Consider the following 16,107-nt stretch of genomic DNA (forward strand, 5'->3'; position numbering starts at 1 on the left):
TGTACCAATTTGGAGGCAAATTCTCTGCTTTGGTAGCTTCGTAATCTACATTGTTGTCATCATAATCTTCAGCAATAATTTCCTCCTCCGCGCCTGTTTTATTTAAGCAGAAAAAGTTGTTACACAAGAAATGTAAAATGCAAAACAGAGCAAGAATGTATCCAGTTACTTGTCCCAGGTTGTAACATCTAGACAGCTACCTTCTTTTGGTTTGAAAATCCCTCTCTTGGCCAGGCGAGCCAGGAGTGCCGGAGGTAGAGGCATGCTGAATTACAGGATTGAGGATTACTGTAATGCAGCGCTGAATGATTATCAGAAAAGAAGAGACAGAAAAATCATCAAACACGGACATCAAACCTGTATATTTGATAGGCTGATGCCAATTAACAGATCTGAGCATGCACTGAAGGTAGTTTTATCAATCAAGAGATTAAAAAGAGATAAAAAAAAAAAAAGCATCAAAACAAGACAGCCAGATTCTGAAACAATTTTTACCCATGGCCATCCGACAGCTTAACACTATTAATTTCTCCTCCTGCTCTCTGCACAGTGGACTGTACCCATAAACTGTTTTAAGAACCTATTATAGTGAAATATATCTCACTGAGCAAAGTGCAATATTTGATTGTTGTCTTTATGTATGATGACCGTGTCCCGCGAGGTACACTGTGGGGGTGCTCCGTGAGTATGAGATTGGGGGGCCGATGCTACGGGCTGTTCAGTCCCTGTACAAGCAGCGCGATAGATTAGTTCGCATTGCCAGTAGTAAGTCGGACCCCCTCAGGGTGGGAGTTGGACTCTGCCAGGGCTGCCCATTGTCACCGATTCTGTTAACTTTTATGGACAGAATTTCTTGGTGCAGCCAGGGGGAGGAGGGATTCCGTCTCTGCTCTTTGCAGATGATGTGGTCCTGTTGGCGTCATCGTGCCATGATCTTCAGCTCTCACTGGAGCAGTTCACAGCCGAGTGTGAAGCAGCTAGGATGAGAATCAGCACCTCCAAATCTGAGGCCATGGACCCTCAGTCGGAAAAGGGTGGATTGCTCTCTTCGGGTCGAGGTTCTGCCTAAGTGGAGGAGTTCAAGTATCTCGGGGTTTTGTTCATGAGTGAGGGAAGAATGGAGCGTGAGATTGACAAGCGGATTAGTGCCACGTCTGCAGTATTGCGGACTCTGTTGTTCTGTTTTGGTGAAGAGAGAGCTGAGCTGTAAGGCAAAGCTCTCTGTTTACCAGTCAGTCTATGTTCCTACCTTCACCTATGGTCATGAGCTCTGGGTAGTGACTGAAAGAATGAGCTCACAGATACAGGTGGTTGAAATGAGTTTCTTCTACACTGGACTCTCCCATAGACATAGGGTGAGAAGTTCATTTATCTGGGAAAGTCTCGGAGTAGAGCCGCTGCTCCTCCACAATGAGAGGAGCCAGTTGAGGTGGTTCGGGTGTCTGGTAAGGATGCTTCCTGGGCACCTCCAACTGGGAGGAGACCCCTGGGAAGACCCAGGACACGCTGGAGATACTTTGTCTCTCGGTTGGAACGCCTTGGGGTCCTCCCAGAAGAGCTGGAAGTGGAAAGAGATGTCTGGACCTTCCTGCTCAAACTGCTGCCCCCAAGAACCGACCTCGGAATAAGAGGAAGATAATGGATGGACGGACGGTCTTTATGTATTAATTTTATTTAAAGAACCCTCATACTTTCTGCACACATTATGCCCGGCTGTCTGTCTATTTTACAGTTAAAATTTGCACAAAATCCAACAGGAACCTTGCGGGAACATTTCTGAAAGTTAGGAACAACTGTAAAGTAGAACGGGATTTTTAGTATTTACTGTGTAAATTCTAAAAATCCCGTTCTACTTTTTTCTTTAAAACTTTAAAAACGATAACGAATACAGCCTGTTTAACATACTTTTAGTTGCTCGAGTTCTTTCTTCTTTAATATAGAAATTATCTTTTTTTTTAAATCAGTATTAATGTGTTCTAAAGTAAAATTTATTTCCACAAACTGCAGGCATGCTCAGTCTGAGCTAAAGGTGTTAGCAATAGCTTCGCGATTAAAGCAACAAGGTCAGGAAGGCCGCGCTGTGACAAGAAAACAGCTTCTACAACAGCCAAAAATGGTAACTATTTATACGAATAATAAAGATTTTTAAAAATCACGTTTACCTGTTCTAAAGAAATGTGGTCTGTTCAACGTCGGGAGCAGAGTGAATGATAGCAACAAAAATAAATAAATAAAACTCAGGGCGCACAAAAATGACGTCACATCGCCTTCGCGACTGAAACGAGCATGGAGGGATATGGCCGAGAACCTTGGTAAGGTTAGCTTTTAATTCTTTCTTTTTTGTTGTAGTTTAAAAGCAGCCAATACATAGTGTTGTTTTTTAACATATATATTTTTTAAATTAGCGACTGTGAACAGACGATATAAGACATGTTTAGTGGAAAGAAAAAGTTGTTCAAATGCATTCAAAGGTTATCAGTCTGTTAGCATCAACCATATTTATTACTGTAACTTAACAAAATATTACTTACAGTTATGGTTAGCTTAAATCGCGTATTAAATTGTTTATTTGTCTACATTTCACAAACACCATAGCAAGGCATAGAATAATTTAGGTTTTGTTTTTCAAATCATTTGAATTTATAAAAAAAAATACAAAGACAGAAAACATGTTTAGTTTTGATGTCATGAAAATTATCATGCAGTTATGAAAGAGAAATTAAATTTCACAGTTCTGTACTTGATCTGTTTAGGCTTTATCTGTTTTTTTATTTAATATTATTGTTATTGCTATTAATATTGTTGTTATTATTACTGGGGACGGTGGTGCAGAGGTTAGAGAAGGCGAGCCTGTGCTTGAGAGGCTGCCAGTTTGAATTCCGACTGTTACATCAAAAATGTGGGTGAGAAAGGTTATTCACCCAAAGATGGTGTTTATTGTCTTATTATGTGCACAGCACTTTGGTCCTGTGGGTGTTTAAAGTGCTCCATAAATAAAGCTGGTATGGTATTGTCCTGTTACGAAATGCCCTCGCTGGACAAAAACAAACAATTCTAACATGTTTTAGTGATTACTGGATTTGCATCATGTGTCTTTTCTCGGGTGAATTTCTCTCCAGTTAGTCTTTTCATGGTATGTTATTATGCCTCCATCTTTCTGCGCCTCCCTGCAGCCCCTGGAGGATTGTGGATGACTGTGGAGGAGCTTTCACGATGGGTGCAATCGGAGGAGGGGTGTTTCAGGCAATCAAGGGCTTTCGAAATGCCCCTGCTGTAAGTTCAAAATGTCTGCTCGCTGGCTAGTAATTCTTTTAAGCATTTATTAATCGTTAATTGTTTCACTCAGGGTGTTGGACACAGATTAAAAGGAAGTGTGAAAGCAGTGAGAGTAAGAGCTCCACACATTGGAGGTGAGACAGTCTTGTTTTTTCACAAGGAAATACTTTCACTGTGTTGTCAATGTACTAAATGCAGCATGTTTTTCAATATTTAGTCACAACAGGATGTTTTCGGGTGGCTGGATTTTTAAAATTTTAACATCTAACTGAATGATTTTATTTTAGTCCTTGTGTAGTTAGTCAGTCTTCCCAGCATTGGCTTGTTAATATTTCTAGGTAGCTTTGCTGTGTGGGGCGGGCTCTACTCTACAATCGACTGTAGTTTAATTCGCCTGAGAGAGAAAGAGGATCCATGGAACTCCATAACAAGTGGTGCACTGACAGGAGCCATCTTAGCAGCACGCAGTAAGAGCAAACTCCAAAAGCTCTTTAAGCTTGAAAAACTGTCCTATTTGAATGAACACAGTAACTCCAAACACTTGTTTCATGGGTTTTTTTTTTAAATCAGATGGACCATTAACCATGATGGGCTCAGCCATGATGGGAGGAATTTTGCTCGCTCTCATTGAGGGTTTTAATATTCTTCTAACCAGATCCACAGCACCACAGTTCCAGAATCGTGAGTCATACTCAATGAGTTTTTAAGCAACATTTTTGTGTGACATACAGTGGTGTTTGAAAGTTTGTGAACTTTAGAATTTTATATATTGCTGCATAAATATGACCTAAAGCATCATCAGATTTTCACACAAGTCCGAAAAATAGATTAAGTCAGAGTCAGAGTTTCTTTATTGTCATTCGCACCTCATGTGGTACATGTGGTGGAGCGAAATTATGTACACAGGGTCCCAGTTACATCCAACAATGAAATTTAAAAGAAAAACAGTAATAAAATCTAAGATATGAACTAAGAAAAACATCAACTAACTATACACTACATACATACATACATATACATATATATTAAAAGAGCCCAGTTCTAAGAATTATTAAAAGAGCCCAGTTAAACAAATGAGACAAAAATATTATACTTGGTCATTTATTCATTGAGGAAAATTATCCAATACATCAGTCCCTCGCTACTTTACAGTTCGTTTATTGCGGACTCTCTCTATCGCAGTTTTTCAAAATAAGATTGGACATGACACACAAGTGGCTGATTGATGGATAAGCTGCACGATTGGCATGACATTTTTATTTAAAATACATTTTTTTAATTATTTAGCACCTGCTGCACATTTGTGCAGACCATACTGCTGCTTCCTGCTGCAGTTAAACAGCTGATCAGCCTGCAGAGCAGAGAAGTGGGTGTGGCCAAGAGCGCTTGCAGGTGGCAAAGAGCAGAGGAGGAAGGGAGCTGAAATCATGAGTTTTTCACTTATCGCGGGTCTTCAGGGTACAGATCCCCTGCAATAAATGAGGGACTACTGTATTAGAGCTGTCATTTCTAACCCAAGCCCAGCCCCACCTGACCCAAATTCTGGGCGGGCCAGGCCATGATAATGTGCTGGATGGGCGGGCTGGGTCGGTGTTGGGCTTTTAATTGGGTCAAGATCAGCTGTGATCCAATTATATGTTAACATGGCCTGCCATACATTCACCAGCCGCATGCGACCATTTCAATGACTGGCCTTGAAAGAGGTAAAAAGTTCAGTTAAGCTTCAGATGGGACTGTACTGCCAGGAAGCGATCCATCTCCCAAATGGACGTTCATTCAGCCGCTGCACTCAGCGAACGCGCGCGGCCGACGACCCAAACAGGTGAGATCCCAAAGCAGACGTGTCAGAGCAGGGTCCATGAATAAATCAGAATGCAGGCAGAAACAGGGTTTAAATGCTTTTATACGGCCATGAAAGTACAAACACCCTCAGCTCCTATCTTCTGATTTCATTCAGCCGCGTGCATGCAGCCGACTACCCAAACAGGTGTCAAGAGCGGTACAAGTCTGAATAAATCAGAATGCAGGCAGAAGCAGGAATTAAATGCTCTTTTACGGCCATGAAAGGACAAACATCCCCTCAGCTTTGATCATCTTCCCTTAATTCAGCCGCACGTCCCCGACCGTTAATAACTAATAAAAAATGTCTGTTATTTTACGGGTTCAGACCTGTAATTACTGTTAATTTGTTGGGTTGGGTGGGGTTTGGAAATTATGACTGCGAGCTGGGGCCGGGTCAGATTGGATTTTTTGGGCCCGAATGCAACTCTATTCTGTGTTACATATTTGCGAGTGGTTAAAGTATGTGAACCTCTAAGATTGTTAGTTAATTTGAAGGTGAAATTAGAGTCAGGTGTTTTCAGTCAATGGGATGATGATCAGGTGTGAGTGAACACCCTGTTTGATTTAAAGAACAGGATCTATCAAAGTCTGCTCTTCACATGTTTGTGGAAGTGGATCATGGCAGGAACAAAGGAGATTTCTGAGGAGCTCAGAAAAAGAGTTGTTGATGCTCATCAGGCTGGAAAATGTTACAAAACCATCTCTAAAGAGTTTGGACTCCACCAATCCACAGTCAGACAGACTGTGCACAAATGGAAGAAATTCAAGACCATCGTTACCCTCCCCAGGAGTGGTGGACCAACAAAGATCACTCCAAGAGCAAGATGTGGAATAGTCAGCGAGGTCACAAAGGACCCCAGGGTAACTTTTAAGTAACTGAAGGTCTCTCTCACATTGACTGATGTTAATGTTCTTGAGTCCACCATCAGGAGAACTCTGAACAACAATGATGTGCACGGCAGGGTTGAAAGGAGGAAGTCACTGCTCTCCAAAAAGAACATGGCTGCTCCTCTACAGTTTGTTAAAGATCACGTGGACAAACCAGAAGACTGTTGGAAGAATGTTTTGTGGACAGATGAGACCAAAGTTGAACTTTTTGGTTTAAATGAAAAGTGCTCTGTTCAGAGAAATGCAAACTGCATCCCTGCACAAGAAGCTTATCCCATCTGTGAAACATGCTGGTGGTAGGATCATGGTTTGGGCCTGTTTTCCTGCATCTGGGCCAGGAAGGCTTGTCATCATTGATGGAACAATGAATTCTGAGTTACAGTAGTCCCTCGTTTATTGTGGGGGATCCGTACAAGCCCCACAATAAGTGAAAAACCGCGAAGTAGGGATACAGTAGTCCAAGTTCAAGTACAGTAAACTTTATATTAAGGCTTTAGAAACCCTTCACACACTCTTGGAATGTTCTAAACTCTTAAACCTACATCATTTTAACAACTTATATTACTAAATTTTACTTACTAGCTTTGCAGAACAGCAACAGCTCTGGTTCCGGTCCAACTCTGTTTTATTCAGATTCCTTTCGTTTCGTCAGACCTATCCTGCAGCAATGAAGCCCACAATCAGTCCTCTAAACTCTTAAACCTACTAATTTTAACAACATACAGTACTTATATGTACAGGAGCTACACATTTTTACTTACCAGACCCTGCAGTACAGAAGAGGCTCGGTTCCGGTCCGACCCAGTAGATGAAAAAACGTCCCGGTACAGCATGACTGAAGCTCACTGCTCCATCCAGCTTGATGTGTGTGTGCTGTTGCCCAGGATTTAGTCCACCACCTCTGGCCCAGTCCGGACTAGCACCACACAACCAGAACCTGACTGAACCCTGCAACCGTCTGTCGTCTGCAGCTCCCAGGACCCGAGCCACTCTGATTCTAGATCAACTGATTCTAGATCAACTGCAGCCCAGCTACTCAGCAGTGAAGATGCAACTTTAAGGATGAGTTCATCTTGAGAATTATTTGTGACTTTCTTGCCAGTCTTATAAGCATATCCTTACAGAACTTCTGACTTTGGTTGCAAAACTTTCCCTACATTTGCAGCAAGCAGTGGTTGAAAGAGCAGTGGTGGCTGAAGTGAACTGAAGGCTTCTGGGTAACATAGTTCTTTAGACTGGCAAAACAGTGAAGGCGTAATGAAAGATAACTATAAAATGGCAGCGCATTATTATTATTATTTTTAAAAAAAAATTATGTACATGTACAGTACTTAAGAAAATAACGTGATAGAGCGAGCCCATGAAAAGCGAACCGCCAAGTAGCAAGGGACTACTGTACATCAGATAATTCTAAAGGAAAATGTCAGGACATCTGTCCGTGAACTGAATCTCAAGAGAAGGTGGGTCATGCAGCAACAATGACTCTAAACACACAAGTCATTCTACCAAAGAATGGTTCAAGAAGAATAAAGTTCATGTTTTGGAATGGTCAAGTCAAAGTCCTGACCTTAATCCATTCCAGATGTTGAGGAAGGACCTTTAAGTGAGCAGTTAGCGGAAACCACCAACATCCAGAGTTGAAGCTGTTCTGTACAGAGGAATGGACTAAAATTTCTCCAAGCTGGTGAGCAGGACTGATCAACATTTACTAAATGCAGTTGGGGATTGTCACACCAGATACTGAAAGCAAAGGTTCACGTACTCGTACCACTTACAAATATGTAATATTGGATCATTTTCCTCAATAAGTAAATGACCAAGTATAATATTTTTGTCTTATTTGTTTAACTGGGTTCTCTTTATCTACTTTTAGGACCTGTGTGAAAATCTGATGATGTTTTAGGTCATATTTATGCAGAAATATAAAAAATTCTAAAGGGTTCACAACCTTTCAAGCACCACTGTAATTCAATATAATCTACATGAAAAATACAGGTACTTGGTACTTATAAAACTGTTATATCGATACTTAAAATTTTTTGGCACAAAGAGCTTTTACGGTATGAAAAACACCTAAAAGCTGAAGGGATCAACAGAAATCTGACATCAGAATCTGTGTTTTTACTCTAACTTTTTGTGACTTCTTCAAAAGAGACTGGATGTTTACAACACCAAAAACTTTATTAAAGAGTAGACCTGGACCCTGTTGTTTAGTCTGAGATCACAAGAAAAGCCTGAGAATTTAACCTTGTTGTTTCTGCTCGTTTTCTTCAGCCGTTCCCTTTGCAGATGATCCCAGTCAGCTACCTCTAAAGGAAGGAGATCCTCATCAGCCTCAGGGGTTAAAGGGGTGGTTTCGCTAGAGAGCATTAAAAGACTCTGGCATAAGATGGACACAGTGAGCCAAACCAGAGCTTTACAAGAAGCCAACACTGCTGTCAGGAGGATTAGGGGCGGACATGATGCCGGTGACAAGTAGCTACACTTTGTTCTCGTACCTACAGGTGCATCTCAAAAAATGCTCTTGTCACTCATTTCAGAAAGTGAAACTCACGTTACATAGATTCATTACACTTAGACTGAAATAGTTCAAGCCTTTTATTTGAAAAAAACTCAGTGACTCCATAAATTAGGATATTCCACAGGCAGCTGTTGGTACCTTTGTCAGTGTGGGCAGGAGCCAAGTCCTTCTGGAAAATGAAAGCAGCATCTCCATGAAGCTGGTCAGCAGAAGGAAGCATGATGTCTCTAAAATGTCCTGCTAGATTCTGTGGACTGTGGACTTCAGAAAACCCAGTGGACCAACACCAGTAGAGGACATGGACCCAAACCATCACTGACTGAGGAAACTTCACTCTGGACTTCAAAAAAACATGGATTCTGGACCTCTCCAGTCTTCCTCCAGACTCTGGGACCTTGATTTATAAATGATATAAACATTTACTTTAATCTAAAAAGAGGACATTGGACCACTGAGCCACAGTCCAGTTCTTTGTCTCCTCAGCAGGTAAGACACTTCTGATGTTTCTGGTTCAGGAGTGGCTGGACTTCAGGAATGAGACGTTTGTAGCTCATGTCCAAGAGTTAATCAGCTGATCAGGCTGTGACACCAGGAGTTAAAATATTGAACCTCTTCACAATATTCTAATTTTCTGAGACACCGAGTTTAGTTTTTCATTATCTGTAAGCCATAATCATCAAAATTACAAGAAATAAAGGCTTGAAATATTTCACTCTGTGTAATTTATCCCTGAGTTTCACTTTCTGAAACGAGTGACAAAGAAAATATAACTTTTTCATGATACTCTAACATTTTAGATGCACATGTGAAGTTCAGTGATTATGATTGAAATTTTGCATTTGAGCAAAGTTCCTTCTGATAAACCTCATACTTGCATAAAGAGATGTACAACATTTTCTGTTCTCATGTGGAGGAGTGTGTTATTGCTGTGACCTTTATGTTTAAACATCTCATTGGAGATTTATGTATTAATAGATTTAATGATTTAAATAAATCCAACATCAGGTAGGTTTATTTGTGTTGCTGTAAAGAATCAGGAGAACATTTAAAGCTCTTTACAGACGCAAACGGATGCTTTCATGTACAAACCAGATTCCAAAAAAGTTGGGACACTAAACAAATTGTGAATAAAAACTGAATGCAATGATGTGGAGATGGCAAATGTCAATATTTTATTTGTAATATAACATAGATGACAGATCAAAAGTTTAATCTGAGTAAATGGAACATTTTAAAGGAAAAATATGTTGATTCAAAATGTCACAGTGTCAACAAATCCCAAAAAAGTTGGGACAAGTAGCAATAAGTGGCTGGAAAAAGGAAATTGAGCATATAACGAACAGCTGGAAGACCAATTAACACTAATTAGGTCAATTGACAACACGATTGGGTATAAAAAGAGCTTCTCAGAGTGTCAGTGTCTCTCAGAAGCCAAGATGGTAAGAGGATCACCAATTCCACCATTGTTGCGCAGAAAGATAGTGCAGCAATACCAGAATGGTGTTACCCAGCGTCAAATAGCAAAGACTTTTAAGTTATCATCATCAACCGTGCATAACATCATCAAAAGATTCAGAGAATCTGGAACAGTCGCTGTGCGTAAGGGTCAAGGCCATAAAACTCTACTGGATGCTCGTGATCTCCGGGCCCTTAAACATCACTGCACCTCAAACAGGAATGCCACTATCAAGGAAATAACAGAATGGGCTCAGGAATACTTCCAGAAAGCATTGTCAGTGAACACAATCCACCGTGCCATCTGCTGTTGCCAGCTGAAATTCTACAGTGCAACGAGGAAGCCATTTCTAAGAAAGCTCCACAAGCTCAGACGTTTGCACTGGGCCAGGGGTCATTTAAAATGGAGTGTGGCAAAATGGAAGACTGTTCTGTGGTCAGATGAGTCACGATTTGAAGTTCTTTATGGAACACTGGGACGCCATGTCATCCGGACCAGAGAGGACAAGGATAGCCCAAGTTGTTATCAACGCTCCGTTCAGATGCCTGCATCACTGCTGGTATGGGGTTGCATGAGCGCTTGTGGCATGGGCAGCTTGCATGTCTGGAAAGGCACCATTAATGCAGAGAACTATGTTCAGGTTCTAGAACAACATATGCTCCCATCTAGACGTCATCTCTTTCAGGGAAGACCCTGCATTTTTCAACACGATAATGCCAGACCACATTCTGCAGCAGTCACAACATCATGGCTACGTAGGAGAAGGATCCGGGTACTGAAATGGCCAGCCTGCAGTCCAGATCTTTCACCTATAGAGAACATTTGGCGCATCATAAAGAGGAAGGTGCGACAAAGAAGGCCCAAGATGATTGAACAGTTAGAGGCCTGTATTAGACATGAATGGGAGAGCATTCCTATTTCTAAACTTGAGAAACTGGTCTCCTCTGTCCCCAGACGTCTGTTGAGTGTTGTAAGAAGAAGGGGGGATGCCACACAGTGGTAAAAATGGACTTGTCCCAACTTTTTTGGGATTTGTTGACGCCATGAAATTTGGAAACAACAGAGTTTTCCCTTAAAATGATACATTCTCTCAGTTTAAACTTTTGATCTGTGATTTGTGTTCTATTCTGAATAAAATATTAGATGTTGGCTCCTCCACATCATTGCATTCAGTTTTTATTCACAATTTGTTTAGTGTCCCAACTTTTTTGGAATCCGGTTTGTACATCTGTTTAACAAAGGGACATTTCCTGCTGGGGGTGCTCTGATGTTTGTATTTTAATATATTGACATAGACAAACAGAGAAAATGCCCTGTTGTTAAGTTAGACTGAATAATATCTGGGAGAAAAGTTGTTTATGTTCTCAATAAAACCCTTCAGAGCATCTCTAGAGGTTTGCAGAAGCACAGTTTATTTGTGGATAATCTGCAGCCAACGTTGTCGTTGAGTTATCTTTTCACAAAGACTGGAATCAGGACAAAGCTTTAAATCTGATTATTTACCATAAAATCTCATTAGTTTCACATGTCATGTATAAAACATCATATATGGTGGATTGTGTGCAGGACTTGCTGAAGCTACTCATTTAACTCTCCCTAAGAAAGTGAATAAATTTAAGTCTTTGTTATTACTGATTAATTCCAGAGCCACCAAAGATTTTATTCTTAACACTGATTTCAAATTCAATTCAATTCAAAAATACGTTATTAATCCCAGAGGGAAATGATTTGTTGTAACTCGTTATCCTCATTTCATTAAGAGATGTTATAGATGCTGATGGCTGTAGACAGGAAGGATCTCTTGTAAAGGTCCATCCCACAGTGGATCCTAAGAAACTGGTTGCAGATGCCGTCCAATCCATCCACCCAGACTCGGCTGGCCTCTCGATTCCCCCGGACTGTAGGACCGCCTGAATGCCAGGCAGAACTCCTCCCAGGGCGATGGCCACTCCTCCCAGCAGTCTGCCGAGCTCCTTGTCGCTGCAGACAGCCAACTGTAGGCGCTGAGGGACGATCCTGTCCTTCCGCTGTTAGGAGCTGTGTTTCCTGCTAGTTCCAGGATCTCAGTGGTCAGGCACTTGAGTGCAGCTGGCAGGTAGATGAGAATGCATCCACAGAACATCCTTTTCAACTCATTTGAGATTTGGAGCTGTAGTTGAGATATTATTTGAGCTTTTGAGATGTTAATCAGCTGCTGGTTGTAGAAAACTGCCTTGTTGCCATGGTTACGCATCATAACAAATGTCCAAAACTAAAAAAGTTTCAGTAAAAATCCTTCCAGCTGCACAACATCTGAGACCAGAGGAAACAATCATCCAAAAACTGTGATTTACATCCAGAACTAGAGGAATTAAAGTTTCCAAAAGCAAAATATCAAAATGAAAGTAACAGAGCTGCTCCAACATGCAGCCACCTTGAGCGGCGCAATTTAGTAAAGCTGGTGTTTTAGTGGCTGCCAGGCAGAGGCAAAAGAAAAAAAATCTATTTTATTTATTTATTTAGTTACATGAGATCCTGTTTGCGCAGCAGATTTGAACATAAAAAGTGTTTTTTCTGTTTAAACGTCAGCTCTGAGAACCTGATCCCGTTCTTTTCCTGAATCTTCACTCCTTTATCGCTCCTGAGTCTTCGTTGAGGAAAATATAAGCTCGTGTCTGCAACAAAATATAAAATATGGGTATTTCTTAGAGCGAGTGTAGCTCAAGTTTTACTGTAATTTGGTGCAGTAATAATAATAATAATAATAAAAAACTTTATGAACTCAGAAACAGTTTTTTTCTTATGAAGGCCCAACTTTCCACATAAAGACGTCAATCAACACGATCCACTGACTCACAGCTGAACTTTGTGTAGAGGAAGTGTTTATTTATCCCAACATGTTCATTGTGTAGATGTTTATTAAAGCAATAAAGTTTTTAATGCTATTTAGCAACTTTATTGTGGCTTTTCTTTTGTAGTTGAACTCTGAGTCGGTGTTGAGCAGACTCAAAACCAGCCACTAGGGAGCACAGGCCAGTGTATCTTGTGCCGGTCCAAAGCCCCCAGGTAAAAGGTGAGGGTTCTGTGAGGAAGGGCATTCGATGTAAAATACCTTTGCCAAAATCATAATTTGAGTTCATCAAAGCAAAAACCATACCGGATCGTTTGAGGCCCGGGTTAACAACAACCGCATCATACTACCGCATCAAATTTGAGCTAATTTCTCATTCTGACTGAGTTTTAGCCATTTTGTGTTGGCTATTGTTGATTAGCTGTGGCAGCCATCTTAAATCAGGTCAACTCCAAATCATTGTAAACTCACTTCCTATGATTACTCTCTGAAAGTTTCAATTAAATTCATCCTGTGGTTTGTGAAATATTTTGCTAACAGACAGGAGTTGACTCCAATAATTAATTGCAAAGAAAAAGAAGTAAGTGAGTAGGCTCAGTCACCCAGGTAAATAAATCACAAAAAACGTTAAATCATGTCTTCTGGACAGTTGAGAAACCTACTTTTTTGTTTTTAACCATAGCAGCCTATAACATTTGATTGTTATGCGCCGATGATCAATTGTTTTGTTCTGATGGTGCTCCATTTTACACGTGTAAAGCTGCTGCAGACTGGTTTGAAACACGTCAACAAGATGTTACTTCATACAACAGATTCTGTTGGCAGGCCTCAGACTGATGAAGTCCTTTGGATGAACGATGAAACGTTTTCTTCCAAAACATAAACTGTCCAGATGACATGATTTAACATTTTTTGTGTTAATTGTTAAGTTTGTCAATATCAAATTAGCAATAGTGGGATGTAACTAAGTACAAGTACTTCGTTACTGTACTTAAGTACACTTTTCATGTATCTGTACTTTACTTAAGTAGAGTTAAACATGGGTACATTTACTTTTACTTCACTACATTTTAGATTAAGTATCTGTACTTTCTATTACACTACATTTCTATAATGCGTTGTGTTACAAATTACATTCACGTTGCAACTTTTTTATTTGTTCATTAATTTGAAAGTAACCAATGGCGAGAGGGGAGTTGGTCCATTGAATCAATGCAAAGTGGGCAGGCAACGTTAGACCCACCTTCAAGAAGAGCTATATTCTAGTATTTACATCACTGAGCTGGGTGCACCCACAGCACCGCTAACACACCCAAAATGAATTCCACCGAGGAAAGTCAGCCAGAAGATACAGTACGTGCCACCCATGGCCTTATTGAAAGACTATTGAAAGTCTGTTGAAAGACTATTTAAAGATTATTCAGTACAGCAGGACAGATTCTGTCTCCCAAAAGAGCCAGACTGGACTTAAAAAACTTTGAAAACCAACTTCTTCTGAACTTGAACAAGAAATTCTTGCTGCAATATTAAAATGTGTCAGTTCATGATGTTAGAACAGGAGATGAGAGATGTCTCCAAATGACTTGACACTCAGGTCCAAGTTTTAAAAATGGTGTCAGGAAGTTAAACTATTGTTCAATATTGACCCATTACAAGGTTGAATAGACAGTATTTTAACTAGAGCTGATGACAAACTGGAGTTGAAATGATCAGTGTCTATTCCTTTGTTAGTCGTGTCTAATGTTCCTTTTTTCATCAGACAACTTTTACTTAAATGTGTTGACTGCTGTTAAAATGACACGTTGGTTTTGATTTGTGTTAAATAGAAACTTTCAAAGGTAAAATCATTCCTATTTCTTATTTTGCTTAATGACGTTTAACTCTGCAGGTCATCCCTGAAATTCTGACGCACAGAATCACAAGTCAAAGTGTGAACTGTGTCACAATAAAAACATGTATTATCTGCAGCATCGTTCATTAAAATGGCTCAACACTATTAATGTATTACAGTAAATATACATACGGTAGGCACACTTAAAGATATGTAGACCATTGCATAAGGTAATACATGCAGCAAATACTTTTACTTTTAATACTTTAAGTATTTTTAAAAGCAAGTACTTATTAACTTTTTCTTAAGTAAAAACGTTAATGTGGTACTTCTACTTTTACTAGGGTACATTTTAGTCTGTTTATTTGTACTTTTACTTAAGTAAAGTGTTTGAGTACTTTCTCCATCACTGCAAATTAGTTTGTGCTCAGAGAATGAGTTGGGAGTGACTCTCAGCTACCTCGCCAAATTTTAGCTCAATACAAAATTGACAGCGTTATAGCTGTGTATAAAAAACGGACACGATTTAACCTTGTTGTTATCTACTGGATGATTACATCCCATTTTATTTATAGAGCACTTAAAACAGCACAAGGCCAACCAAAGTGCTGTGCAGACAGATTGATGATTGAGCTTACAACACTTCTTCTGAACCACTTTGGCCTTGGTTGTCCTCAGGCTGTTTCTGTGAGTAACAAGTTGTCCATCTGGCCTAAAACATTTGATTGTTGTACATGAGGGTTGTTTTGGATGCGCGTTTGCTCCGGTTAAACGTCTACTTCTGAGATTCCAACAGGAGGTTGGCATGACACCAGTGCTTCGTATGGGACAGAAGGTTGGCCGTAGACTGAGGAAGTCCTCTGGATAGGGGACGAAACGTTTCTCACTTAAAGAAACTGGTCCAGATGACAGTTTTTGTTTTTATAGCTGTTTGTTTCCCAAGTCCAGTTAGCTGCGGTGGCCATCTTGCATCAGGCTGAAAAGTACATGATGGTTAGCCACCTTCTGCAGGTTTTATTAAAATTTATTCTGTGGTTCGTGAGATATTTTGCTAACAGACAGACACAAACACAGCGAACGAGCACCACCACGTGTGATCAGCTGCTGTGCTCGTGCGCCCCCTGCCGGAAGTTCTGCTGCACTGCACCTTGTTTCTGTCCAGAGTCCTGAAAATAAGTTTCAACTCAGCTTTCCGTGTTGGTTTTCTTCTCCGGACTGTCCGTGTTTAAACTGTGAGTGGGCTCAGAGAGCCTCGGCGTGCCTTCCAGCCTCGCGCTGACAGATTTCCTGTCATCCTTTTAACCGGCTCAACTGCTTTAATCCAGCCGGCTGAGCACGAGGACACTCTGCTGCTCCTCTCAGCTCTCCTTCATTCTCTGCAACAAGCTGCCATGAACTGGACCTCTGCAGCTGTGGACAGAAGAATGACAGGATGCAGACTTTTATTATGTATTTATTTTTAT

At 40.5% G+C, this 16,107-nt stretch overlaps 2 protein-coding genes across 2 annotated transcripts in view; one reads left to right on the forward strand and one right to left on the reverse strand.

The window, feature by feature from the left end:
* The window catches only part of pqbp1 (polyglutamine binding protein 1), a 3,023-nt gene extending 789 nt beyond the window's left edge, over positions 1-2,234 (reverse strand). Inside the window, exons 1-3 of the mRNA XM_037684039.1 lie at positions 2,163-2,234; positions 201-301; positions 1-93 (exon numbers count right to left, since the gene is read on the reverse strand). The exon at positions 1-93 is cut by the window's left edge and continues 19 nt beyond it. Of these exons, the coding sequence (XP_037539967.1) occupies positions 1-93; positions 201-264 (157 nt within the window). The 5' untranslated portion in view covers positions 265-301; positions 2,163-2,234. The remainder of the gene's footprint in view (positions 94-200; positions 302-2,162) is intronic.
* A 37-nt stretch (positions 2,235-2,271) lies between these two features.
* On the forward strand, positions 2,272-8,795 carry timm17b (translocase of inner mitochondrial membrane 17 homolog B (yeast)). Its single transcript, XM_037684040.1, has 6 exons — positions 2,272-2,312; positions 3,174-3,273; positions 3,347-3,410; positions 3,615-3,743; positions 3,847-3,957; positions 8,281-8,795. Exons 1-6 carry the CDS (start codon positions 2,287-2,289, stop codon positions 8,367-8,369), a joined length of 519 nt encoding a protein of 172 aa, XP_037539968.1. The 5' UTR covers positions 2,272-2,286; the 3' UTR covers positions 8,370-8,795.
* The last annotated feature ends 7,312 nt before the right edge of the window (positions 8,796-16,107 follow it).

The sequence above is a fragment of the Nematolebias whitei genome, chromosome 11, assembly GCF_014905685.2.
Source record: "Nematolebias whitei isolate Nwh7 chromosome 11, NemWhi1, whole genome shotgun sequence".
Classification (NCBI taxonomy): Eukaryota; Metazoa; Chordata; class Actinopteri; order Cyprinodontiformes; family Rivulidae; genus Nematolebias; species Nematolebias whitei.

Coding starts and splice junctions, on each gene's coding strand:
- timm17b (XM_037684040.1), top strand. CDS start 2,287: ATGGAGGGATATGGCCGAGAACCTTG. Junction 3,274..3,346: donor GCTTTCGAAATGCCCCTGCT/GTAAGTTCAAAA, acceptor TGTTTCACTCAG/GGTGTTGGACACAGATTAAA. Junction 3,958..8,280: donor AGCACCACAGTTCCAGAATC/GTGAGTCATACT, acceptor CGTTTTCTTCAG/CCGTTCCCTTTGCAGATGAT.